Source organism: Alligator sinensis, unplaced genomic scaffold (assembly GCF_000455745.1).
Source record: "Alligator sinensis unplaced genomic scaffold, ASM45574v1 scaffold1226_1, whole genome shotgun sequence".
Lineage (NCBI taxonomy): Eukaryota > Metazoa > Chordata > Crocodylia > Alligatoridae > Alligator > Alligator sinensis.
The window spans coordinates 201,785-228,420 of NW_005842447.1; the positions used below are offsets into that span (position 1 = coordinate 201,785).

A 26,636-nucleotide genomic window follows, 5' to 3' on the forward strand; every position below is an offset into this window, starting at 1 on the left:
AGAACTCCTCATTGTGTGTGTAGGGTTTTTCTTTTAATGCTTCAAATGAAACAGATTTGTGAATCTGTCTGAAAAGCGCATCAAACCTCAAAAGATCTGATTTGCTAAACAGCCTCATTCAATAATAAAGAATCTCATTCAATCAGACACAGCTTGCATCAATTCAGCACAAATATCATCCCTTTCCCTAGGACAGCATACCCAGGGCAGTGTAAGGGAGTGATTGCAGGGCTATGCTTAGCAGCCTTGTGCTCTCCGCAAAAAAAAAATCACTGGACTCTTATTAAAATCCCTCTTCATTTTATTTTTTACTTTAAAATATACTACTTCCCCTGTAGACATTTGGATAAACCTTTAGTACTGCATTCAAAGCATTTCATGCTCTTAATATGACTGATCATTTAACATGCTACCTTAACTAAGCTGTTCAGACCATGGGCTAAACTGTTGTTGACAGCTGTTTTAAACTGATTCATCACCAATGTGGGTTCTGCACTTATTTTTGATTATCTTGATGACTGTGAATAAGAGGCAGTCTTTATATTAGTTAAGAAAAACTGTCAGAATACAAAATGAAGATTTATAACTCAAGAAATGACAAGTAAGATTGTTCATGCAACCTCTACTGTTGTTTCCTCTCGCAGATGCATGAAAGGGGTTGTAACTGTACGGTGTAGGAACAAAGAGAGAACTTGACCTTTCTGGGGAGGCAGGGTGTGACATTTCTACTGGTAGATGGCAGTCAGCAAAATGATTCAGGCATTTGGTGTGTGGCCCTATTTAAAAATCAATCAGAAAAAGAAGCCCAAACCCCAGAAACTAATCCTGGGGAAGAAGCCGTTCCAGAAACTAAATTCAGTCCACAGGATGAACACATCAAAAAGCCACAAATGATTGAAAAATGGGCAGAGTTTAAAATAGAAACACTAAACAACTTCAAGTCCCTCCATAGTATCTATATGTGGTCTTCACACAGAAAATGGGGGTTTAGAAAAGATGCATGGGTCTTGATAATACATTTAAATCTACTGGTAGAGCACTACAAAAACTACACTGATGTAAAACCAGAGTACGCAGTCATGATTAACTCACAACGTTCTGTCACTGACTGTCAAACTTTTAGTGTGGACTTTGTCTTATCAATACCAATAAATGCTACAGACTAAAAAGTTCTAACTATCCCAGAGCAATAAGCTAAGCTATTAGCACAGTTAAATGGCAGTCTCCCTTTTCTCAAGTATTTTTTGGTATACCCGACAAATAGCAGATGGCAGTTTCATCTACCCACACAAGATACTGTAAAGCACAGATATACTTCCCTAAAATACTCTGATACAATTAAATTGTTTTCTGAAAAGGCCAGTTTTAAAAATTAAAAAGCTTATATACATTATACACACTGTTCAACTTTTTAGTAGGATTTGAGTGGTGTTGTAGCCAGGAGGGTCCAGGAAATATATAAGAACCAAGGATTTCTCTTTGGTGAAACAACTGCAGGGTGGATAAAAATCAACAATTTACAAAAAAAAATAAATCCAGATTTTAAAATTTCAATCAACTTCTTTATTTAACTGTATTTTAATTTTTTTGTTAAGATACTTTTTTTTTTTAAACATAAACCTATATACAGATAATTTTAATTTAAGATATGCTAGAGCTCAAAGATGTAATCATGGAAGAGGTATTATAACTTCTAATTATATATTATTTGAGTCAATATATTCATGTAACTTATTTAGAAAAGTTTTATAAATAAGTCACAACAGGCCATGGATTATATTAGAGGCCCAGTTTTATAGGGTTCCCAGATGCTCTTCTATAGATTAGAAAAGATTATAGAAAACCCAGTGGGAGTCAGTGCTCAGCCTTGCAGATCCCAGTAAGCCTCTGTGATGCTTAGTTTCAGTTCTCAAACTGTGGATTTATGCCTCCAGAGGTAACATCCTCACTAACAGCGGTATATGGAGATGAAAGATAACAGACTTGCTACCTACCCATCAGCCCTATTGTCTCTCTGCAAGTTTGTGTACAGAGTCAAGCCCTTGCCTCTTTCTAAAAGTGCAAAGTTTGAAGAAGTTAAATGAATATTGTTGGGGGTGGAGTAGATCTGGGCAAGGAGGAAGAGTCTGGAGAGAAATGCAGGAGGAGGGCGGGGTAGTAGAAACAAGAGAGAAACATTTTGAGCAGAATATTCCAGAAGTCTTGAGGGATACGTTTCTGAGTATAGCCTCTCCACTGATTTGAGATCTACTGAGGGAATGGTATGGTAGAAGGGAAAACCTCTCATGGTAGCAGGCTTGCCAGACCATAAAAGAGAGCCTGTGTGGGAATATTTTAATGAAGGTTATATACAACAAAAATGAAGGTTATATACAACAAAAATGCACTTTTGGTTGAAAACAGTGATTAAATCAAGGCTTACTAACCAGTGGTTTAAATCATGAATTAAAATCAATTTGATTTAAATCAAATCCACCCTGATCAACTGTACTAATTTTTTTTAAATACTGGACTTGAGGAAGGGCACTGTTTGCTTGAAAGCGCATCTAACACCTCTCCCAGCTTTTTAATTGGTTCCAAACAAGATCCCATAATAATAATGCTTTTCTACTGGAGTGAGGAATCATCAAGCAACATTACACACAAGCCACTGACAAGTCACCAGATGATTCCAACGTTGTCATTGATGATCTACATAAAACGGGTAACATAAAAAAACCCTAAAAGGCTCTATTGTTCCACTACTTACTTTTAACTGAGCGATTCATTCCTGGCCATTCCTTCCCTTTCTTATTCATTGTCTTAATACCAGGACTCACCAGAGGCTAAATAGATTCCCATAAATACCTGCTGGACAGCATGTACTGCACCACACACTGGACCTGTCCCACATAGCTAACAATTGCCATGTCCCAGCTGACTGTAGAAAAAGAATCTAATCTCTCCCCCAAACAGTGAACAAAGCGCAACGGAAGTTTACCATGCAGCTACGGTTGACTGTTATATTTAGGAATAGGATGACACCATACAAAAATATCATGAAAGCACACATATGTTAAGAGCAAAAATCATGCTTCAAATCACGTCAAAATAGTTTTTTAAATGGTCAAAAGAACAAGAGAATATGTTACTAATGTTTCTTCTTCCAAAGAATGAACCATATCTACAAGCAATCTGGATAAGCAGGATATTAAATGCTTCTCACTCAAGTTAACATAAAAACTGAAGTGTATTACAAAACCTCATGCATCCACAGGTCTTACTAAATCCACACAGGTGTGTAAGACATTAATCCTGGATTTCGTCAAGGATCTCACTTGTCCAGACAGCCCTTTAGAAAAAGCAGAAAACTCTCATGACAGTGTAAAAACATCTACCCAGATGCTATGGCATCATTGCTGGTGCACAAAATCGAGAGACTCTCCTCACCTGACCTGCTCTCTGCTTTACTGTTACTGTTCTGGGTAGTAGGAAAGCCATTCTTGAAGGCAGCTAGCATTACCCAAGTCCTCACCATCCATAAACCTAAATCTTAGGATAATAAAACAGTAGCACAGACAGCCCAATCCTTAATGATTATGGTGTTAAGACTGAAAAAAATTATTCAGCATGGATAAGTCCTTTACCATTATTCTTGCATTAAAAGAACTATTCAGTTCAAAATGCAACAGAACTGGCAAGGATAGTTTCATGTATTGTCTAAGGGGGCTTCTTAAAGAATTAATGTTTTAGATTAATCACTCTATTTCCTGAAGCCTTTGCTTTTTAGCTTACTTGAAATTAGGCACTTACCACCAGTGAGGTTTCCCACCCCACACTCCCCCTTTAGAGCCGATAAGGACCCTAACTACAATTATCTGGATTCACAGTGAGATCTGTCAGTAGAGCACAGTATTTACTCAAGCGTTTTGAATTTTTATTGGAAAATGTTTTGTCTCTCTCTGCTTCCCGAGTAATTGTATTAAACTGTGTGGAATACAATACTAAAGGAACAAGCATCATGACAGTAGGAAGAAAAAGTTCATGGTTGTAAGGCCTTATAATTAACATATATGCATAGGCAAGCTAGGAAAAACAAACATAGGAATAAGGAAAATTTAGTAGACAGCTTTGCAGACTATGGCAACAGGGACACATACTTGTGGGTATCTGTCCATAAAAGGAACACAGGAAATAATTAGCCAATAATGAACCAAGATGTACTTTTGGCAGAAAGTTATACCAGAAGTAACTTCAATCTTTGATGAGATAACAAGTCTAGGAAACTTTATAGATGTAAAATAATTCTAAGGCATTTAACTTGGTAATGCCTATATTCTGATGGAAAAAAATAACAACAACAGGTGAAAGTGCACACAGATGGAGTCAGAACTCAGCAGCAGATCTCCATGAAGTGATTCTCAGCAGGATATCATCAAATATGGGTGTTTCTGTAAGGTTGCACCTGGATCAGGACGAGGACCACTACTTTAGACACCGTTGATGAAATGTGCAGATGATGCAGTCTGGCTAGTAATGAGGACAGCACAGACTGCAGATCTTCTGGTTTCCTATGCAAGTTGGAGCCATTCAAACAAAACACATCTTAAGACAGGCGCATTTAAAAGGTATAGATAGAGGAAAGAAGGATGCAGAGCATATTTTCAGAACTGGGGACTATATCCTAGAAAACAGTGCCCATAAAAATGATTTAAGGGTCATGAGGATCTCTTTTAAAATCTTAGTTAGGCTTCTGGGGCAGATGGAGGTAGAAAGCATTAGCTTTGGTTTGGTTCATTTGTCTTCCTGGGCAGGTGTAAGACAATACAGAAAACTTACCAAAATCATGGTCGGTTTAGAAACCCAACAAAATCCACTCTGACCATCCTGACAACGTTGTTCATATACTATATTCTTTTCTTCTGGGTTTTTTTTAAATAAATTAATATTCTTATACAATCATCCCACACATTTGGACAGTCCATGTCACACTTTGGGAACTATTATAGTACATTTAACTATTCTTGTTGTTTTCTTTATCATTAAAAGGCAAATAACTACCTTTCAAATATTTCATCTCTGTACAAGGAAAATAATATTAGAAATTTTATTTAGAAAAGTAATGAGAGCTTCTTAGAGAATGGGAATTGGCTACAATGCTTGATCCTGCTCCAGCTCTGAGTAAAAGGAGCTTTGCTATCTGCTTCAATGAAAAGCTGAATGGAAAAGGACATTATAAATTATCAAAATTCAGGATACAGCAATTTGGTGTTGCCCAAATCAAAATTACACAGTGGAATCGAGTGCCATGAAAGAATGATGAAAGGAATTCCCGTGAGGAATTTCACTAAGAGAGTGACAGGGGTCTAGGTTGTAGCTGTGTTGGTCTAAGGGCATAGGCAGACAAGGTTCTTTGGGTGAATCTGATTTTTATTAGACCAACTTAAATAGTTGGAAAACAATTATTACGCAAGCTTTCGGGTTCAAAAACCCTTCGTCAGGCTAAGGAAGTTTCAGCAGTTGGTGTGTGCTCTTCCTGGATGGAATGAAAAGTAAAGAGAGTGACAATCTCTTACTGGCTCTAGTAGCCCCATGACCTGTTTACAAATATTTCCCAGAATATCTAAGTTTCAGTAACTAGCAAATTAAATATTGCATCTTCCCCATCAAAACCTAGACCAGGGTGATAAAATACCCATTTTGGAAAGGAAGAGCTTGGGTTCAACTACAAAACACTTAAGAGTCCAGAAGACTGTAAAAGGGAGAAAACAGAATCGGAACAAATGTTTATGATCTGAAGAAGTCCTGTAGTATCTGGAAAAACAGCAGGTTATTCTATTTTGCTTTATACTTTTATGTGGAGGGTCACCACAAGTGAAGTAAAATACCAGCAAGCAAATTTTTTCCAACCATTTCAGTAGCTTTAGGATGGTGCACAAATATAATTAGGGTGTCAGAAAAATAGAATACTGCATTATAATGAATGTGATTTGAGCTGAAGTAAAATATTCTTATGTAGAGAAACTCATATAAACTATTTTTATATTGGGAGGAGAGGGAAAAGGGAGGAGGGAGAGAACATTTGTAAATACAGCAAGACTATGACCAATATTAACTTCTTTCTACCACTCACCCATTCGCCCTTCATTCTGCATTGGTTCACTTACCTCTTTTACACTGTGTGTTACTGCCCATGTCAAAAAAACCCTTGACATCACCTGGAAAGCAGTCAGGACAACAGAAGAGGGAACGATGCCTGAAAAATATTTTAGGATTGGTGAGCATGTTCACATGAACTGTATTAGACAAACAGATTTAATAAAGCAGATATTATCAAAACTAGTCATCCTGAATTTTTAGAATGCAAGAACTTGAACTTAAAAATTAAATATTCATTTTTTGTAGCAGTATCGGTTTTCCATGACATGTCTGTAGAGCCTAGTACATTGGAATCACCTGTGAAGTTGACCAATTAGCTCCACCGTGAAGTGTTACTGTCTACACATGCGCCTGTATTACAGCGCAGTAAATGAACTAACTCTGCTGTAGGACAGTGCTGTCTGGGACAAGTACTATCCTACAGTGGAGTACTTTACACTGCCACAACACACATGTAGGTAGTGACCAGGGCTGGCCGGGGCACGAGGGTGCTGTAGTGTTGGGGCTGCCTGCTATGCACTGTAGCACCCAACCAGCCCTTCCGCCATGACCGGGGCTGACCCCCTGCGGCTGCTGCCAGCCCAGGGCTACTCTGCCCTGGCTTTAACTGCTGCAGTCCCAGGCACACATATATACACTGCACTAGAAGCCGCCGACTGCAATGGAAACTGTGCTGGAGTTTATTGCACCATGCTAATTACACGTGTAAATAGATGCCCATAGCCCGCATCCACAGGAGCATGGACATTTGTTTCCCTGGGGACAAGCAGCAGTGGCACACCTTGTGGCATACCTTGTGCCACTGCTACTACTTGTCCACAGGGAATGCCTGTGCCACACGCGCTCTGGCGTGCAGCAGGTTACCCTGGGTGAGATAGGAGAGGATGGGGCCAACAACCAGGGTCCCTGGGGGCTTTCCGGGGTTGCAGCTGCGGCAGGGAGCCTGGTTGGCAGCTGGAGCGTGGCTCCAGCCAGCCAGGCTCCAGTTCAGGGCAGCACACACTGCCACTTGTGTGCGCTACTCTGCTTTTTTTTTGGTGTGGGTATTTTTAACCCCGGTATCTCCCGGGGCCAAAAAATACCCCTGCGCTGCTATGTCTGTGCTCATCTAGATGTAGCTGTAGCAAAACCCCCCATTTTTTTTTCTTCTTTTTTTTTTTTTGGTATTTATTTTAAAATGCTTTCCCCCTCCCCTTCCCCAACCATTTCTGCCTTTTTCTCTCCCTCTCTATTCCCTATAGATAAGTATAAGTGAGCTCAGATTTAGGATAAGCTTTAAACATTTTTATTTTGGTAGCAAGGTTTTGGTTTGGGATATCCACTGTTGTATATTGTATTATTATCATTTTCGTATTGATTTTTATTGTTTCATATGGATATTGTATGGCTTAGGCCCGTGTTTGTAAGTGAACCAAAGTCATGTCAAGTTTCCATTTTATATGTCAAGCCTCTATCTTCTGTCCTCTGCCTGGGCATCCCCTGTGTCGCAACTGTATGAGTCACATACCCCTCACGTGTAAATTGGTTCCCGGATGAATGAGTGTGATTGGAACTGATTGAAATACAATGGTAGCAGGCCTCTACTGAATGGCCTGTAATGACTGGACCATCACCTTGCATTGATTCACCCAGGAACCATGGACCTCACCCAGGAACAGAGACAAAACCAGCATCTGAAAGTCAAAAGACCCTGCAGAACCAGCAACTCTCACCATTACAGACACCCGAAACTGCACATCTCTGCAAGGAGCACACATGCTCAGTACGCCAGGGGCTGACCCTTGCCTGGGCATGCCTCCTGTCACTAGGGTCATACAAGGTCTGCCCCTATAAAAAGGGGCAGTGAAGACAGACCCAGGGGGAATGCCATTTCCACCAGGACCAGCACCATGCCACACCACCTATCCATCCAGAGGCCCTGCCAGAGACCCGCCTCTGGACAACACCTACTGGACAAGGACCCCTTCCAGCCTGGATAGGTAGATATTACCTGCATACCTCCGCCTACAATTTGGACTCTCTCTCTCTGTCTCTCCTCCTGGACTTCAGGGGACTTCAGCCCCTGCACCAAACCTCTTTAACCCCTGCTGCCGCTGTGTGTGTGTGTGGGGGGGGGGGGGGGGGGGGAAGTCCTTTGTAAATCCAGATTAGAACTGGTCTGATAAATACTGAGCGGGGTGTCAACATGGGTTGATTAGTTTTCAGGCTTCCCCCGCACCTTCTGTAATCCTCACCCCGCCCATCCTGCAGCTACCCAGCTCCTACTGGCTGTCCTGTAGTTTGCCCCAGCAGCTGGAGCCTTGCTCCATATATATATAATGGCATTGTGCGCATGATGTATGAATCAGTGATCAGTGTCTAACTTTTGGGGTGTATGTGCTTGAATTGGTTATAAGTATGCATGTGCCTAGGCTGGTTTGGGTGTGTATGCGCCTGAGCTGGTAGTGTGTGTGTATGCACCTAATCGATTTGTGTGTGTTTTGTATATGTGCAATTGTGTCACACCCTCCTGTCTAACAGCGCAATATTGAGATCCTGACAGTTGGCCTGACCCCCCAGGGCAACACAGATATACAGTTTAACATGGGATGTTCATCTAGTTCAACAATACAGATACAGAAACAATCCTGAAGCTTTCCAATGAACTGCCAGCATTCACTGGCATTCTTAAAATGAGTTTTGAGGTGCAAAATAAAATGACCCAAACTTGTATCACAGCTAAGGCGGATCTACTAAATCATCCAAGATCTAATAAACCGGGATTAGTTTTGGGCTTCAAGATCACATCCAGTATGCGTTTCTATACCTTTATGACATTATGTGTTATCTTCCTCGACAGCACAGTGCACAAAAAAAAAAAAATAAATAAAAATAAATAAATAATTACTAGTACTATATTACCAATATAGTATATTACTAGTAGTATATATATATATATTACTACTACTGTTTCAGATAGGAGATGCTAGATGCACTTCCAGTTTCTGAAGTCTACCATCAACAGAGCTTCAAAAATTACTTCCAACTTCTAGAAGTGTATTGGAGAGATAGTTTGAAAAGGGAAGAGAAAAAGGCTAGGATCTGAGTGGATCAGGAAGAAACATACAAAAATGATTCTCAAGAACTATCTTCAGAGACACCATACAGCTATCACAACAAAACAAGAGACACTCATTAGAAAGTAATAAAAACGATGAGAAAAACAAAGGTACCTGATCAACAAGATAAACAATATCATACAAATTTCTGAAATATACCCCAGTGGCTGAACAAATGCGCTGCCTAAATAAAGCAGAAAAAAGGCCTGGGGGGGTTGGGGGGGGGGGGAAATGTGATCTGCTTGCTCATTTAGGACACATCAACCACGAGGAGGTATCATTTTTCTTTTTAATCAACTTTTGCTTCATGACAACTGAGACTATGAAAGAAAGTAAACAGACTCCAGAACTGAAATTAACTTTCATGCTGCAAACAAGACCTGGTGAAAATCTTAGTTAGTTTCTGCATTCAGCACTTAGTAAAGCTCAGTGCCACATTCAACACATTGGAGCTCCCAAAGCAGCTTCAAGGAACAAAGTTCCTTGTTAGGCATGCTCTCTCATCCAGCTATCTTCCAGTGAATCCATAGACATGCCAAAAAGATGTGTGAAACAATTCTTTAGTAGTATCTCAAGACTGCGCAAAAGCAGCACTGTCTCACCCACAGTGAAATGCAAGGGCCTATGTCTTAAATGGAGATCAAATTAATTAAGCGGGCAATTATGATAGTGTCTATAACAAAACAGGACAGACCAAACAAAAACCGTGCACCAGAATGAACGCACACCGGAAATCGAGCAAAGACAGGAATACCCAAGTTACCAGTGGGGGCCCATTTCTCACAAGAAAACCACTCTCTCTCCCATCTCTCAGTTCTAATCCTCAAAGGAAATTTACAAAACACTTTTCAGAGACAAGACTACGAACTTCACTTAATCGACCTCCTGGATACTAAAAATCATGGATTAAATATAGACATTGGGTTTATGACATGTTATAACCTGCCTGACATCTGACTCCCCAAGTACCTTTCCACTATTTAACTGATACATTCATCCCCCTTCTCCCCCCAACCCAGTCTGTCTCTCACCCACTCCTCAATTTACGTCTTCATTGACTGCCCGTCTTGCATGTATACCAGCCCAGCCTCTGGCTTCTTTACTTTTCATTCCATCCAGGAAGAGCACCCTCAGCCTGACGAAGGGTTTTTAAACCTGAAAGCATGCTTACATTTTTTTCTCCCAACTATTTAAGTTGGTCTAATAAAAGATATCATATTCACCCAAAGAACTTTGTCTGCCTATAACAAAACAGGCATTCATCCATCTACCAGCCAGCACCAAGATACCTCCCGATAGTGAAACTTTAAATATCGATGCTAGCCATTATGTATTCTAGGACGGTTTTCACCATAGCTATTAACAAACGAAAGGATTGCACTTCATTGTTTCTGTATACAGAGCTCACTGAACACATGCCATCTGCATCCCATTCTCTTTTCCCCCCACACCAGCTCCATGTGCCACTTCTCCAACCCCAGCTACATAAGGCCCCATCAATCAGGCCTGCCCCTACCCCTACTCCAGTGGTCCTGTCTGCCCACCCATGCCTGAGGTAGCTTGTTCCTTTCCATGATGTTTGGCCTGCATTCTCTCTTCATTCACTAGGCTCCCCATGCCCCAGGCTCTGTGTCTCTCCATTCTTCACTCCATTACATGCCACGGTTCTGTTCCAACAATCTAGTTGTCCCTCTTTCCCCAAATGCCACTTACCCATTCCCCTATTTCAGGATGCCATCATTAATTTCCCATCACGTTTTTGTTCTGAGGGATGTCATTCCGAGCATCAACAATTCAACGCATGGTTGAAGCTCATGTCTGCTACACAGATCCCAGGTACTTTCTATGTTCCCCAATTCCCCTTTCAGGTGTGCACCAAAATCATAGAATTCTGACCATTAAAGCCTTGAATATCCCCTGTAGGTCAGGGTGGCACTTCAATGTACAGATACATTTGATAAACATTGATGGTGTTGCCTGTGAAAGCTTATGCCTCCCTGAACCAGCAAGTCTCTAAGGCCGTGTCCAGATGAGCACAGCCGTGTGGTATGTGGCACCGCAGACGTATCTGCAGCACCACATACCACACATTCAGGTATTTCCTGCAGTGCAAGGTAGCAGTGCCCGGTGGGGTAGGGAGGGTTGACCCTGCTGTGGCAGAGCACAGGTTGTGCCTGCCATTTTAAGAGGTTTCAGGCAGGCTTTGGATAGCTGGCAAATGTGGTTTGGCCTAATTAGATGGTCTTATGACTGAAAGAGGCCATTGGATTGCAAGAGGGCTGGGCAGCCTCAGTATAAGCCCAGGCCCTAGGAGCAGAGCTGGCAGTTAGACCTAGGGAGCCAGAAGTGCAACATCACCCAGCCTGCAGACTGCAGCTCCCAGAACACCTGGAGGTCAGGGAAGGAACTAGGGTATGGAGGAGGTTCCTAGTCCTGGGGCATGACCTGAAACTGCACCCTGCTGGGATTGGATGGTGTGATGGGGCTGCTCAGGACACCTGAGGCCAAGTTTGGACCACAGGCCAAGTGCGGTCAGGCAATGGGGCCAGGGGAGTTGGAAGTGATTTTTGGATGTCATCTGCGAGGCATGGGACACAGTGTAGGGGTGGTTCGGAGGCATGTATTACGCCCTTAGCATCAGGCAAATAAATGGGCAGCCTTCCACCTATGAACAACTTCTTAATTCCAACAAAGGCATGGCAGATGAGTCAGGTAGCTGGACTGCCCTAGACAGGTGGGCAGGCCGATGTTGTGACCAGCCTCATGACGGACCATGAGGGTAGAAAAATACGTGCATGAAAGAAATGTGGGGGCAATGTGCGCCAACCAAAACCAAAGCCTGGCCAACCAGAGCCATATTCCAGCTGCCGGCTAGGCTCCGAGTGGCAGAATCCAGGAGGCCCCTAGCCTCCCTTACCCGACCCGGGGTAACTGCCAAGCGCCAGAGGGTGCACAGGTATTCCCCAGGGACAAGTAACAGTAGCACAAGGCATGCCGCTGCTTCTTGTCCCCAGGGAAACAAATGCCCGTGCTTGTGTGGACACGACCTAAGATGCCACCCTGCCCTACCTTCTGCCTGACTTCACACTAACGCAGATAACTACTTCTCTCTAGGACATTCTTTGAAATTTGGAATTGATTAGATGTGGCCTTCAAAAGTTGTCATGTTACAGAAACAGGGGAGTGCCATCAAGCTGGCAACAAGGCCTCACTCCAGGCAGCCAACAAAAGTTCTCAGTAGACAAAGCACGTACACATCTTGCTTTTAACAAAAACACTGCTTTGAGAAAAGCAAAGCAGAACATTAGATTAATACAAAATATTTTGGGACATTACATTAATGCTGAGAGCTAAAAAACATTACTGATTATATAACCAAGAGCTACATGGATCTACACTTCAAACAAACTGGAATGCTCAAAAATGAGATTCACCAAGGCAACTAAATGCACAGCTTGCAATAATGATCAGTTTAAAATTCCAAATAAAAACTTCTTGGAAACAAAAATAAAATCATCAAGATCAACAAGAGTAAATGTTCCGGAGAGACAGAAAAGCAAAAAGAACAATGCAGCAATTTCTAAAAGAACAGGGGCCAAAACAGTTCTGACAACATAAAAGTGATGAATTGTGTTCACAAAGATCTGAACTAATCATTTGAGCTTTCTGCTAGCAGACACCAGTTGGCTGAAAACAGGCCAGCTGATACTCCAAATCGTGCTTTTCAGCACGTGAAGATCGCAGCTGGATTGAAAAGAATAGAGACATGAAATTGCTTATAAAAAAAACCAGAAACAAAACCACCACTGATCCTCTGAGAGATGCAAAATGCACCAATAAAACCCTGTTGGAGAAAGAAGCAAATAGCAAGAGATTTTGATTTGACCAAGAGGAATAGTTGTTAAACACAAACAAAATTGGTAGATGTTGATTTGTGGCTGGAGAGAAGAAAAAATGTGCAGCTACATGAATTTGCAAGTGCAAACTAATAATGAACTCCGTGATATGAAAAAGCTCTGAAGCAAGCAACCTCCATAACAATAAACAGAGTCAACTGATAAAAGGCAAGGGGTCATTTGACCACTCAAGCCTACCAGATTTTCAGGGAACTACATGATGTCATTCCCACATTGCCATAACCCATTAAACAAACTTTTAGGTCAATAGCCAAAAAAAAAAAAAAATCAGGTTGACAGAGTCAACAAGTACTATTTGACAAGTGGCAGTTGTGTGAATGCCTGGGGGGCTAAATGCAAGGCAAGTCCACAAAGTACAATTAGATTTTATCAGCAAAAAGGCTAAGAATATAGTGGAGACAAATTCCTAAGAGGTGTTTCTGAAGCACAATGAAGGAGAGAGAGCAGGACAAGCTGGAGACCATCCAAAAGATGTTTGAGAAGAAATTGTGAACACAGCTATCAGCAGCCACTTGCAAACAGAGTCGAAAAGCAAGGAGGAACCAGCAGAAATAGTAAAGTGCTGATGCTTCTGTATTACATGCCTAACAGAGCATAACCACCGTTTAGTCTGCAAGTCAAAGCGTATACCATTTTAGCAATATCTAAAACTGAACCTTTCCTGCCATTTGGTAAAAATGGAACGGAAACAGTTATAACCTTTACTAATATTTCTGGACGGGAAATCTGACTCATCTCAAGCTTTCTAACTAACGAGGATTTTTTTTAATGAGTACACATTATTTGACAATAGGAACAATTGAGGGTTTGATCACCTGGGTGCAGCAAAGCAAAATAGGACAGGGAGGAACCTCCTGTGTCAACAGTCCCTTGCTAACAGATCATATAAATCCAGGAACTGACAACCTAAGGCCCACAGAGCCATTGGATCTGGCCTGTGGAAGTTGGGTTTCAGTGGTGTTTGGCAGCAAGGGAGTTCAGCTGCGAGTAAAGAATCACAGAAAATAAGAGTCGGAAGGTCATCAGGAGGTTGAGTCCAGCCCCCTGCTCAAAGCAGCATCAACCCAGCTAGATCATCCCTGCCAAGGCTTTGTCTAGCCGGGTCTTTAAAAACCTTCAGGGATGGAGACTCTATGACATCTGGGTAATCTGTTGCAGTGCTTTACTACTATCCTCATGAGACAGTTTTTCCCAATATCTAAACTCAACTTCTCTTGCTGCAACTGGAGCCCATTGCTCCTTGTTCTGTCATCTGCCCCCACTGAGAACAGTCCAGCTTCGTCCTCTTTGCAGTCCCCCTGCAGGCAGATGAAGGCTGCTATTAAAGTATGCCCCCACCACACTTCAGTCTTCTCTTCTCTAGACTAAATAAGCCCAGTTCCCTCAGCCTCTCCTCAGAAATCATAGCCCCCAGTCCCCTAACCTTTTTTGCTGCTCTCAGCTGGACTCTCTCCAACTTGTCCACATCCTTTCTGTAATGGGGGGGGGTCCCAAAACTGGACAAAGTACTCTAGAGTACGTCAAAGTCTGTCCTTTCTCAGGAGAGAAAGTTAGATAGCATCACCTATTTTGGTCATATGGCTCAAGATAACCCAAACTTTACCAGTCTCCTGATAATTAACTAACAGCTTTGATAAAAGCAAGACCTTGGTCCCTGGGTCCACATGACCAGTACCTAAACCACTGCAGTATGCTATTAGGATATATTTAATATCCCGCTAAATTTGAGTGCTTAAATTAATAATGAATCTTCATCCAATCAAAATAAAATCTAACCTTAAACTTTATTGTACCTCTGTGACTGAGCTGGGGACAGGGGGCGAGGGTAGCGGGGAGCAGAGCAGAGGTTTTGGACTGAAAGGCAGGAATAGAATTGAGATATCAGTTGAGCAAGAAGAAGTGTAAAAACGTACACTCTGGTTATGCACGATCTTTGCTAAGCCAACCAATTTTAGTTCATTTAAGTAGTAATCAATTCTTGTTGCTGGTACACTCCTCTGCCCAGGGCGGATTTGATTTAAATTAAATTGATTTTAAATCATGATTTCAATCACAATTTAAACCAGTGGTCAGGAAGCCTTGATCTAATCATTGTTTTCTACCAAAAATGCATTTTTGTTGTTTGATATAACCTTCATTAAAATAGTCCCAAACAGGGTCTCCTTTACAGCCTGCTACCATGAGAGGTTTTCCCTTCTACCATACCATTCCCTCAGAAGATCTCAAATCAGTGGAGAGGCTATACTCAGAAACGTATCCCTCAAGACTTCTGGAATATTCTGCTCAAAATGTTTCTCTCTTGTTTCTACTACCCTGCCCTCCTCCTGCATTTCTCTCCAGACTCTTCCTCCTTGCCCAGATCTACTCCACCCCCAACAATATTCATTTAACTTCTTCAAACTTTGCACTTTTAGAAAGAGGCAAGGGCTTGACTCTGTACACAAACTTGCAGAGAGACAATAGGGCTGATGGGTAGGTAGCAAGTCTGTTATCTTTCATCTCCATATACCGCTGTTAGTGAGGATGTTACCTCTGGAGGCATAAATCCACAGTTTGAGAACTGAAACTAAGCATCACAGAGATGCTTACTGGGATCTGCAAGGCTGAGCACTGAGTCCCATTGGGCAGAGTGGTTTTCTTTAAATCTTTACTAATCTATAGAAGAGCCTCTGGGAACCCCATAAGATTGGGCCCCTAATGGCCTGTTGTGACTTATTTATAAAACTTTTCTAAAAAAGTTACATGAATGTATCGTCTCAAATCATATACATTTAGAATTTATAATCTCTGTTTCATGATGATATCTTGGAGTTGTAACATATCTTAAATTAAAACTATCTTTATACAGGGTTTTTTTAAAGCATCTTAAAAAATAAAAATAAAAAAAATCTGATTTAAGTAGAAAACCCATTTTAAAAAAACTTTTAAGAAGTGTTGATTTTTATCCACCCTGCCTCTGCCTGCAGCATCAAACAGGTATCCTCAAGAGAAAGGAGATCTAAAGCTGGTATCAGTGTCAGGATGTAAGGTTACTGGACCGAGTAATGACAGGCTATGCTATACTCATTGTGCTCCTACCTGCAGCCTTGCCAAACTGGCACTGAGCAAAGATGGTTGTAAAACTAATAAGGACAATGAAGTAAGAGGAACAGTTTTAATAAAAACAAAATTGAGGTATTGTACCCACAAATTCAGGAATTGGAGCTGTATTTTTTCCCTGGCTAGCTTGGTCTACACAAGTATGCAACTTGACAAAAGTTATTGCTGCTGTGTCAGTAAGAATCCTTGTCAAGCCCTCACTGGAACAAATTTAAGCTGCTTAATTGTATCAACCATTTAAAAGGCAAATCTGGATCCTTCTGCTAATGACAGCTTTGGTCAAACTGCTATTCTTGTAAGTGAATAGGGAAAGGGCTGTATGGAAGACTTTTTACATTTCTTTCTTATTTTGAAAAATATCTTGTTTTTCACTTATTGGCAAAACTGTGCATGGCTTACTAATTTTCCTTGCTACAAATAACCGTGGAGCAACTGAACTGTTTGGAAAGCCAAGATTTATTGCATTACTCAGTGTTACACTGCCCTCTGCTGCTGAATATGCAACTACTGGAATGTAATTTTTCATTTGTTATAGTGAAACAAGCTTTAAGCAGAGAATAAACCCAGAGGTACTGTAAGTATGAGGATATACGTTAAATCTGGAAAGATGCATAGACAGTATGTGGAACACAGTGTTCTGCATTTGGTTGGGAATCATAAGGGCACCTTATTGGTTGGTTCTGGCCTTGAATATGAATTGGTCAAGAGCTACACAAACAACTGCATTCCCAATCACAAGAGGAAGTTTCTGAATAAAGAATTCTCCGTCTTCTTATGAAAAGTAATTTATTTGTATAAATAATTAGATTTGGCAAAACAGTGGCAGTTGGCTTCGTAACACACCGTGGTCTTAATTCAGCAGAGAATTATGCCTGTGCTAAATTTTACACTCTGTGTGTAGCACCTGTGGAATCAGAAAAAATATATGCCTTAAACTTTGATTATTTTAGTTATAAGATGACATAACCGCTTTGTGGAGAATTGCTGGCTCTGTATAGTAGAACAGATAAGAGAAAGTGTTTGTTCTTTGTAACTCCTCTGCAACTGCTTCGCTCACCGCGGCCTTGAAGATAGCAAAAAAGTATGTACAAATCTGATTTCCAGGTGCAAGAAGGAGGTTTGTGAACTAACCTCGCCTCCCCCATTAGTTCCCATCCTGATTACAGCAAAGAAATAATGAAGTAATATTATAGCCGCTTTTCATGCTAATTTCACTATATGATCACGTGAGTTGTAAGCAACTGTTAAAAAGTCTATAAGCCTCCTGATTTTGCTCTTGGGGGGGGACCCCTTCCAAGTGCTTGGGAAATCCATGTCACTTTGGAATCCCCCCCCTACAGCTGTAGTTTCTTTTGAATAAAAGCTTCTGCTGACCTGACCCAAAAGTATGCTGCGTGTGTTTCCACGACAATTCCTGGTGCCGTGACTCGGATCCAGAACACAGGCTGAGAAAGGAGGACCGCAGACTGCCCCCCCCGAACCCCGAGGCGCCAAACTTGAGAGGTAAGAGACCTAATTCAAAATCTCTATTGGGGTTTCGGAGGAGGACTGCCTGTAGGCTCCCAACTTGGCCGTGGTAACTGGATCTGAACCTTGTTAAAACAGGTCAGTCTGAACCTTACTGCCGGCTAAAATTTTCTGTCTGGTAAAGGATCCCATTTTGTGTTTGGTAACGTACGTTTTATTTAGGGAGAAACTGTATGAAGCACCTTCATCCTACAGCACATCGGGCTTGTCGTTAATTAACTAAGGCGGTGTGGGGGAGGAGGTCTGGCTGACTGAATGAATGTGCATGTGTGTGTATTTAGAAATATGAGCCACTGACCAGGTCTGAGACTACGGTTGGGTTCAGCCGCCCCAATTCTGCCTGACAGGGCAGTTTTGAAAGCAAGGGGGCCCAACTGGAACCTCGTGACCCAGTGGACAGGGCTTCCCAGTGATTGAATAAATGTGTGTGTGTGCATTTAGAAAAATGAGCCACTGACCAGGTCTGGGACTAAGGCTGGGTCTAGCCGCCCCGATTCTGCCTAAAAAAGGTAGCGTCGAAAGCAAGGGGGCCCAGCTGAAACCTCGTGACCCAGTGGACAGGGCGTCTGAGTGATTTTGTCTTTTCCAAACCCCTTGTCCCAGTAGCTTCTGCCGAGAGCAGGAGTGAAAGGATTCCTCTTGTGTTTCCCTTCCCATTTCCATTTTATGAGCCGGTGTCGGGTCAGAAGCCTTTTGTCTGGGCAGTGAAAAACTGCGGGGCAAGGCACTGAGCGGCCCGGACATCCTAAATAAGCCTCTCCTACGTCTCCCTGTGTGACTGAAAATGGGAACGAGTCAGTCTAAACAAGTTCCTGTCCCCCCTAAGGGGACTCCGGCGTACTTTATGTACACACACTATTCTCCCGAGGCTTGCAAGTACCTGGATAAGTGGAACTGGTATACTAGGGATGATCCTGTGAAGCATTTTCCACAAGAAGGAACATTTGATCAGGATAAAATAGTGCACTTAAGAGGGGCTTTAGAGTCCCGTGGATCCAAAACACCACAAAACCAGTGGGACGCGTTCTTTTATTGGTATGATGAAATGTCCAAAAGGCGGACAGAATCTCAAACTAGGAGCCTAAAAGACTCTCAAGAAAAATTAAAACAGCAGTTACAAGCTGTTCGGGAGAAATTGGCTGCTCCCCCAAATTACACGCCGGCCACCGCTCCGATGTATCCAGCATTGCCCGGGGCGCCCCCACCACCGGAGCCAGCAGAGGATATCCTTGACCTTTGTTCGAACCCTGCTCTCCTGGGACTCCCACATCAGCAACAACCGGTTCAACATCAGGCTGCAGCCCAGGCTATTAACTCATTAGCTGAAGCTCCTTCAGTAAATCCATCCACGGAGCTTAATAGTCCGGACTCATCCACCATATCTGCCACTCAATCATCACCAGTGTGGCAATTTACTCCTGGGTCACAACCCACCACAGGTGTATTTAGAAGAATGGGAATAGGCATGGAAAGATCTCCCATCAATCTTAGATCCCGAGCTGCACAAGTTTACCCCCTAAGACAAATGCCAGGCATTGGAGCCGATGGACAAAATATAGTAACTGTGCATGCACCCTGGACTCCAGGTGATCTCTACAATTTAACTCAAAAATTCCCCAAAATCAGGGAAGACCCAGAAAAATTTCAGGAAGAATTGCAGACTGTTATAAATTGTTATAATCCAACATGGGCTGACATTAATCAGCTCATGCGATCGATTTTGCCCAAGGAAACTATGCTACGTCTGTATGCTGCCTGTACTTGGCCAGATCAAAACCCAGGGATTGGCCAAGACTTTATTGACAAGAGAAATGCTTTGGTTCAGGCAGTTCTCACAATTTGCCCAAAAAAGGCAGACTGGACCAAAATAAATACCTGTAAACAAAACAAAAATGAACACCCCAGTGACTATTTGGAACGCCTCAAACAGGCATTTGAACGATACTCAGGAATGGATAACCCAGTCGGAAATGCTAAACAAGCAATAGTGGCAGCATTCATCCAGGGACTTAATCCTAAAATTGCTGAGAAAATTCAAACAGTAATTATTGGCTGGGAAACTAAAGATTTGACCGAAGTCCTTGCTGCAGCTAACTATTTTCACAACAAATTGGAACGGTCTAAAGACAATGCCGAGTTTAAGTTAATGGCCTTACAGATTTCTCAGTTGCAGGGTCCAGGTAGAGGAAGGGGACGAGGACGGGGAAGGGGAGGCCCGGGTAGATTCAGGGGAAGAGATAGATCCTTGAGCCCACAAAACCCAGGCTATGGGAACCAATGTCATTATTGCAAGCAAGAAGGACATTGGAAATCAGAATGCCCCAAGCGCCCCGGCCAAGGACCCAGACCCCAGTCCCTGCCCCCACCTCCACTTCCTGTCAATTTTCCCAGTGTTGAATAGGACAGCCTGAGGGACAGTGACATCATCGCTCCTTTGCTTGCTACTGACCAATCTGGTCCGTTTGTTGAATGCCTTATTTCTGGTAAACCTGTCTCCTGTCTTGTCGACACCGGAGCGTCCCGCTCCACGCTAAAGGCTGCTGAGTTTCCTTTTCTACCTTATTCTCCTGAAACTATAAATGCTGTCGGTATAGGCGGACAACCTATCCCACATCCCGTCTCTGAACCTGTCTCCATCTCTATTGGCCCTTTGTCTGAAAATCATGCCTTTCTTCTTAGCCCCTGTGCACCTGTCAACCTTCTTGGTAAGGATTTGTTGTGTAAACTGGGATGCGTGATTTATTGTAGCCCAGATGGTGTTTACCTTGAGGTACCAGAACATAGGGAAACTGAGCTTGTGGCTTTGCTAACCCAGGAGTACTCTGAACCTGACACTTCTTACTTGCAAGAGGAACTGTTGGCACGAGTACCTCCACAGCTGTGGTCCACCCATGCAAATGAAGTGGGGCACATGCTGAGTGCTGAACCAGTGCGTATCATCTTGAACCCTGCCAAGCCACTTCCTCGTGTCCCACAGTACCCCATCTCAAAGGAAGCTGAGGAAGGGATCAAGCCTGTCGTTTCCTCACTCCTTGAGCAAGGGATTATTGTCCCAATACGCTCCCCTTGCAACACACCTATCCTACCTGTCAAAAAACCTGGTAAAGATACGTATCGATTTGTGCAAGACCTCCGAGCTGTAAATGCCGCTGTTTTACCCGCTTTCCCCGTGGTCCCTAACCCTGCCACTATTCTTTCCTGTATCCCTTCAGATGCTACATATTTCACAGTAGTGGACCTTTGTTCTGCTTTTTTCTCTATCCCCATTCATAAGGATAGCCAGTATCTGTTTGCATTTACTTATCAGGGATTTCAATATACCTGGACAAGACTCCCTCAGGGATATACAGAGTCCCCAACCCTGTTTTCCCAGATCCTAAAAAAGGATTTGGATCCTATCATGTTCAAAGGGGGGTCCACCCTTGTTCAGTATGTTGATGATCTATTGTTAGCCTCACCTACTTTGGAGGCCTGTAAGCAAGATACTTTGACACTCCTCACAGCTTTAGCTCAGAAAGGCCACAAGGCCTCAAAATCTAAATTGCAGCTCTGCAAGTCTAAGGTACATTATTTAGGGCATGATATCTCAGCAGGAGAACGACACCTTTCCCCTAGTAGAGTTGAAGCTATCCTCAACATTCCCAAACCTATGACTAGAAAACAGATGAGGGGATTCTTAGGTGCAACGGGTTATTGTAGACAGTGGATCTTGGGTTATGCTGCTTTTGCAAAACCCTTGCAAGCATTTACTCATGATACCACCCCGGAACCCCTCCCTTGGACTCCTGAAGCCGAACAAGCATTTGTGGCCCTTAAGCAAGCCCTCACTCTTGCTCCCGCTCTTGGACTTCCTAATTATAAGAAACCCTTTACCTTGTTTTGTCATGAACGGGAAGGAATCGCTTTAGGAGTACTCACTCAGCTGCATGGTGAAAAGCATCGCCCAATTGCATATTACAGCACTGCCCTTGATCCTGTAGCTGCGGGACTTCCTCCTTGCCTCCGTTCAGTTGCAGCTGCTGCCTTGTTGGTTGAAAAGGCAGATTCTCTAGTTTTGGGATACTCTTTAACCGTTGCAGTTCCACATGCTGTGATGGCCCTTCTCCTCAAGGGCAAAACTCAGCACATTTCCAATTCCCGTCTTACTAAATATGAGAAACTTCTACTGTCAGCTGCAAATGTAACCTTAAATCGCTGTTCAATTCTGAATCCTGCATCACTTCTGCCTATTGCCTCTGATGGTGAGCCTCATGATTGCCTGTCTATCACAACTCAATTGTTAACCCCTCGAACTGACCTCAAGGACATTTCTATCCCGAACTCTGACCTTGTTTTGTTTGTTGATGGTTCCTGTCTTAGAAATGATGCAGGCAAATTAGTTGCGGGATATGCAGTATGCACTCAGTATGCTGTTTTGGAAGCCTATTCTTTACCCCAAGCTCGTTCTGCTCAAGTTGCTGAACTCATTGCTTTAACACGTGCTTGCATTCTTGCAAAAAATCAAACCACAACCATTTATACTGACTCTAAGTATGCTTTTGGTGTTGTTCATGATTTTGGACAAATCTGGAAACAAAGAGGATTCCTCACTTCATCAGGGACCCAAATCAGTCATGGTTGTTATGTAAAAGCGCTCTTAGAAGCTGTTCAATTGCCTCTTGCTATTGCTATTGTTAAATGTAAAGCTCATGAGAAACCCTTTGATGATGTCACACGAGGAAATGATCTGGCAGACCGTTCTGCCAGAAACGCGGCCCTTTCTGGCCCACAGGCTCCTAACTCTGTTTTTGTTTGTTTTTCAGCAGACCAGTCTCCTTTGGCTAGCCTTTCAAGTCTGGCCCTTCTTCAAAATCAGGCCCCAAAAAAGGAAATAAATGACTGGCTGCGTGCAGGATGTTCACTGCACCCCGACTCTCTCTGGCGCTCCCCGGACGGCCGCCTGGTGGCGCCTAGAGAGCTTTTGCCACATCTTGCTCGTTTAACCCACTCTGTGGCCCATACAAGCAAAGGGGGGATGATTGCTACAGTACAAAGAAATTGGTTTGCCCCAAATTTTCCTTCCATGGCACAACAGTACTGTAGCTCCTGTCCCATCTGCTTAGCTCACAACATTGGGCAACGGGTAAAAACGACACCTGCAGCCCATCCCCCTCCATGGGGACCGTTTGTAAATCTGCAAATTGATTTTGTACAACTACCTAAGTGCTGTTCTTATGAGTACATTCTTGTTATTATTGATATGTTCTCTGGATGGGTGGAAGCCTACCCATGCGTACATGCTGATTGCATCACTGTAGCGAAGAAATTGCTCAAAGAATTCATCCCTAGATTTGGATTGCCCCTCACAATAGATAGTGACCGCGGCACCCATTTCACAGGACAGATAGTAAAAAACATCTGCCAAGCACTCAACATACAGCAACACCTACACTGTAGTTATCATCCACAATCGAGTGGTGCTGTAGAACGTAAAAACTCTGATTTAAAAACGCGCATTTCGAAGATTTGCGCTGAAACAGGCCTCAAATGGCCTGATGCGCTGCCCATTGCTCTTATGCACATTAGGAACACTGTTAACAGAAAACATGGCCTAACCCCTTATGAAATACTCATGGCACGACCCATGAGGATGCCAGCTACACCACCTGTTGCCCCACACCAAACAGACCTACAATTAACTGATGAAACTGTACTAAATTATTGCAAGGCATTAATGAAGTATGCCAGGTCTGTTCATTCACAGGTCCAAGAAGCCTTACCTCAACCACCGGATGTTCCCTGTCACAACCTCGAACCAGGGGATTGGATCTACGTAAAGGTCTATCAACGAAAAAACGCACTTCAACCCAGATGGAAAGGACCTTTCCAGGTACTTCTGACCACTAATTCTGCTGTTCGTTGCCAAGGTCACCAAACGTGGACTCACGCCTCGCACTGCAAGAAGGTATCACCTCCATTGGACCCCGAAGCAGCTATATTCCAACCAAGGTTGGGATCTTTCCCTGAGGCCAAGGACAAAGACCCTCAGGACCTCACTCAGGCAAGTGAGGAGCATCAGGGTGCAAGTGCTAGTAACCTCTCCCCTGAACCCAACACCTCAGCCCAGCTGGATTCATCAGTTGAAGAACGAAGATATCATCTTCGGCCTCGAAGAAAGTGAATGCTCCCATTCGAAAGATCACCGCCTCGATCAAGACCAAGAGCCGACATTATCAGTCCTTTAGGTAACTTGAGCCCAGAGGACGAAGAAAGACTTTGGCTGCCATCCTGGGTTTGGCTGGTAGTGTTCTTTTTCTTACTGGTGCTGGTTATGTTTGTTGTTAAAATTCTTTGTCCCTCCTGTCTCTAAAAATGGCATTGATATCCTTATATATCACACTTGGGTATCTCAGTATCACCCAAAGGGGGTGGGAGGAAATTTTGTACTTGCAGATCTCCCTTACGGTGGCTCAAGCTGGAAATAAAAGTGACTGCTGGATATGCTCTCACAGCCCAGCGCACCTACAACAAGGAATCCCAATGATCGGAGTACCAATATCCCTCCGGCAATGGGGAACAATAAACGGCGGCTTCGTTAGACACTACTCGTTAGCTGCCCATCGGTCCGCTCCTAAAGAATGGAGGGCCGCCCCTGCTAACTGGATAATCTCCCCAAGAGTAGAGGCGCCTTTCTGTTACAGATCCAACAACACCGGAGCTTATAATAAAGCCACACCTGTAGGACACTACCCTCATTGCCTAACTACTCTAGATTATAGCCCCAATAGCACCAGTGGAATCCTGTTGGGTAATGTACCCTCTCTCAATTGTACAGGATTCATGGTCTACAACTTTTCTAAGGACCCTCATTTCTAACTGACCCAAAAGTATGCTGCGTGTGTTTCCACGACACACCTGTATAGCCCATACGACTGCTGAAATGGTAACAGGGACTAACACACTGCAAAAATACCCCCCTTATCTAGGTGAGGCGGGGCTTTGTAGCACAATTTACTAAGAAGCACTGAAACTCAGAATGATTACAAAGATTACTGTTTCTGCTTTAAGTCAAGATATTGCTTGTGCATAGAGCAGACCTAGTTCTACTGCTAGGGCCTAAATTTGTCATTTTTGTTCATCTGAGTAATCCTCAGTAATCCAACTAAGTTCACTAGTCACTTGAAGAAAGCCCAATTATTAGGGGTCTACTAAACTCGACGCAGCGGCCAACCAATTTTGTGGGCAGATCCTGGGGCTAGCTGCCATTTTCATGGGCTGAATGCAGCAGGCTTCTCATGTCTCTGATTGGCCAAGGGGCCCCAGTAGTCTTGCCCCTCCCTGCAGATTGCCAATGGCCCCAAACCGCCGCTTAAATTGCAATGTGTCAATGGTTTCTGCAGGCTTAATCCCTGGGTAAGCCACTGACACATTATTAAGTAATCTAAGCAGCAGTTAATGGCTTCTGCAAGCCTAATCAGGGGATTAAGCCCCCAGAAACCAATAACCGCCACTTAGATTGCTTGATAACACGTCAATTAATGGCTTCCACAGGCTTAATAAGGGGATTAACCCCCAAGAAGCCATTAATTGACATGTTATTAAGTAATCTAAGCACTTAATTAAGCTCTAAAATTAAATATCTTATTAAAATAGTTATGCACACCATGAATTGTAAGTAATACCAACTGTGTATACTTTATTAACGAATACCAACTAAGCACTTAATGAAAATAAAGCTATACACAACATGAATTATAACTAATACCAACTATATACACTTTAATAAAGACATAAAAAGGAGTTTACTGAAAGTGAATGCTAGCCTTGAGACAGACAGTTCATGCTAGATATTAAATGTGAGCATGCTGTACCCAGCCACAGTCGCTGGAAATGTTCTCTGGCCTCTGTGGGGTGAACACTTGTCCATACGCTGAGATAGCATGCTCAGCACTCTCCGAGTTCACTGGAGCGGTGAGGCAGCACCTTGCCAGGGAGTAAAGGTGTGGAAACAGGTCACAGACAGAGCCCGTGAACACAGACACAGGCATCTGGCACTCTTTGATGAAGTTCATGTACGCAGCACGTGGGTTGTCATGCTCTTATCCCCTTTCCCAGGATTGTGTTCAGTAGTCAAGGGTCACAACTCAGAACAGGCACCTGGTTGGGGTCCAAACTGTGAACAGCACTAAGGAAGGGGTTGCCCTTTGTCTGAACCGCAGTGGCAGTAATGGGTCATACCTGTAGTACTCGTTCAGCTTCACAGCTATTCCCTGAAATAGGTCCCTTCTGTGCTGGTTTTCACGATGACAGCTTGACAGTAATTGCAATGCCCTGTCTTTCGACCCAGCTTATCAAATCCATCAGCTTGTTGTGTGCATGGTGGATCACAGCCTGCTAGCTTTCAAAACGCATCAGGAACTCCATGAACTGGGTGGCATTGGCAGCCACAAACGTCACTTGATTCTGAATGTCAACTCCACCTAAGACATCACGAAGCTTAAGCTGGGTGCGATTTCCAGCTCCTTGCTCACCAACTGCTGGTAGTGCTGCATATGCCTGGTGTGGTAATGGGTAACGGGTCATGTTGAATCATGAATTCCACCATCAGATTATGGGCTCTGGTGGCAGTGGGGCAGTGCTATGAGAGTCCCAACCTTGACTGGCTATGAACTCCCTGTTCCAGACCTTATGACCTGGACAGTGTTTGAAGGCTTTCTTGAAAGATGACACTAGGCTATCTTCTGCGGAAAACTGCATTTGCTAAGGACAGAATATGCACATTGCAGGTGACATGAACAGCTTTGGGCAGCATTCCTTGGAGCACATCGGAGAAAGCCTTGAATATGTACATAGCACTGGCACTATCAGACAGGAATGC

At 43.1% G+C, this 26,636-nt stretch overlaps 1 protein-coding gene across 4 annotated transcripts in view; it reads right to left on the reverse strand.

The window, feature by feature from the left end:
- The window catches only part of HACD2 (3-hydroxyacyl-CoA dehydratase 2), a 61,360-nt gene that overhangs the window by 16,992 nt on the left and 17,732 nt on the right, over positions 1-26,636 (reverse strand). For all 4 annotated transcript variants that reach the window (XR_003095677.1, XM_025212140.1, XM_025212139.1 and 1 more), the window contains exon 4: positions 6,147-6,235. Coding sequence is in view for 3 of the 4 variants with exons in the window: in XM_025212140.1 (XP_025067925.1) it covers positions 6,147-6,235 (89 nt within the window). In the remaining variant the exon portion in view is untranslated. The remainder of the gene's footprint in view (positions 1-6,146; positions 6,236-26,636) is intronic.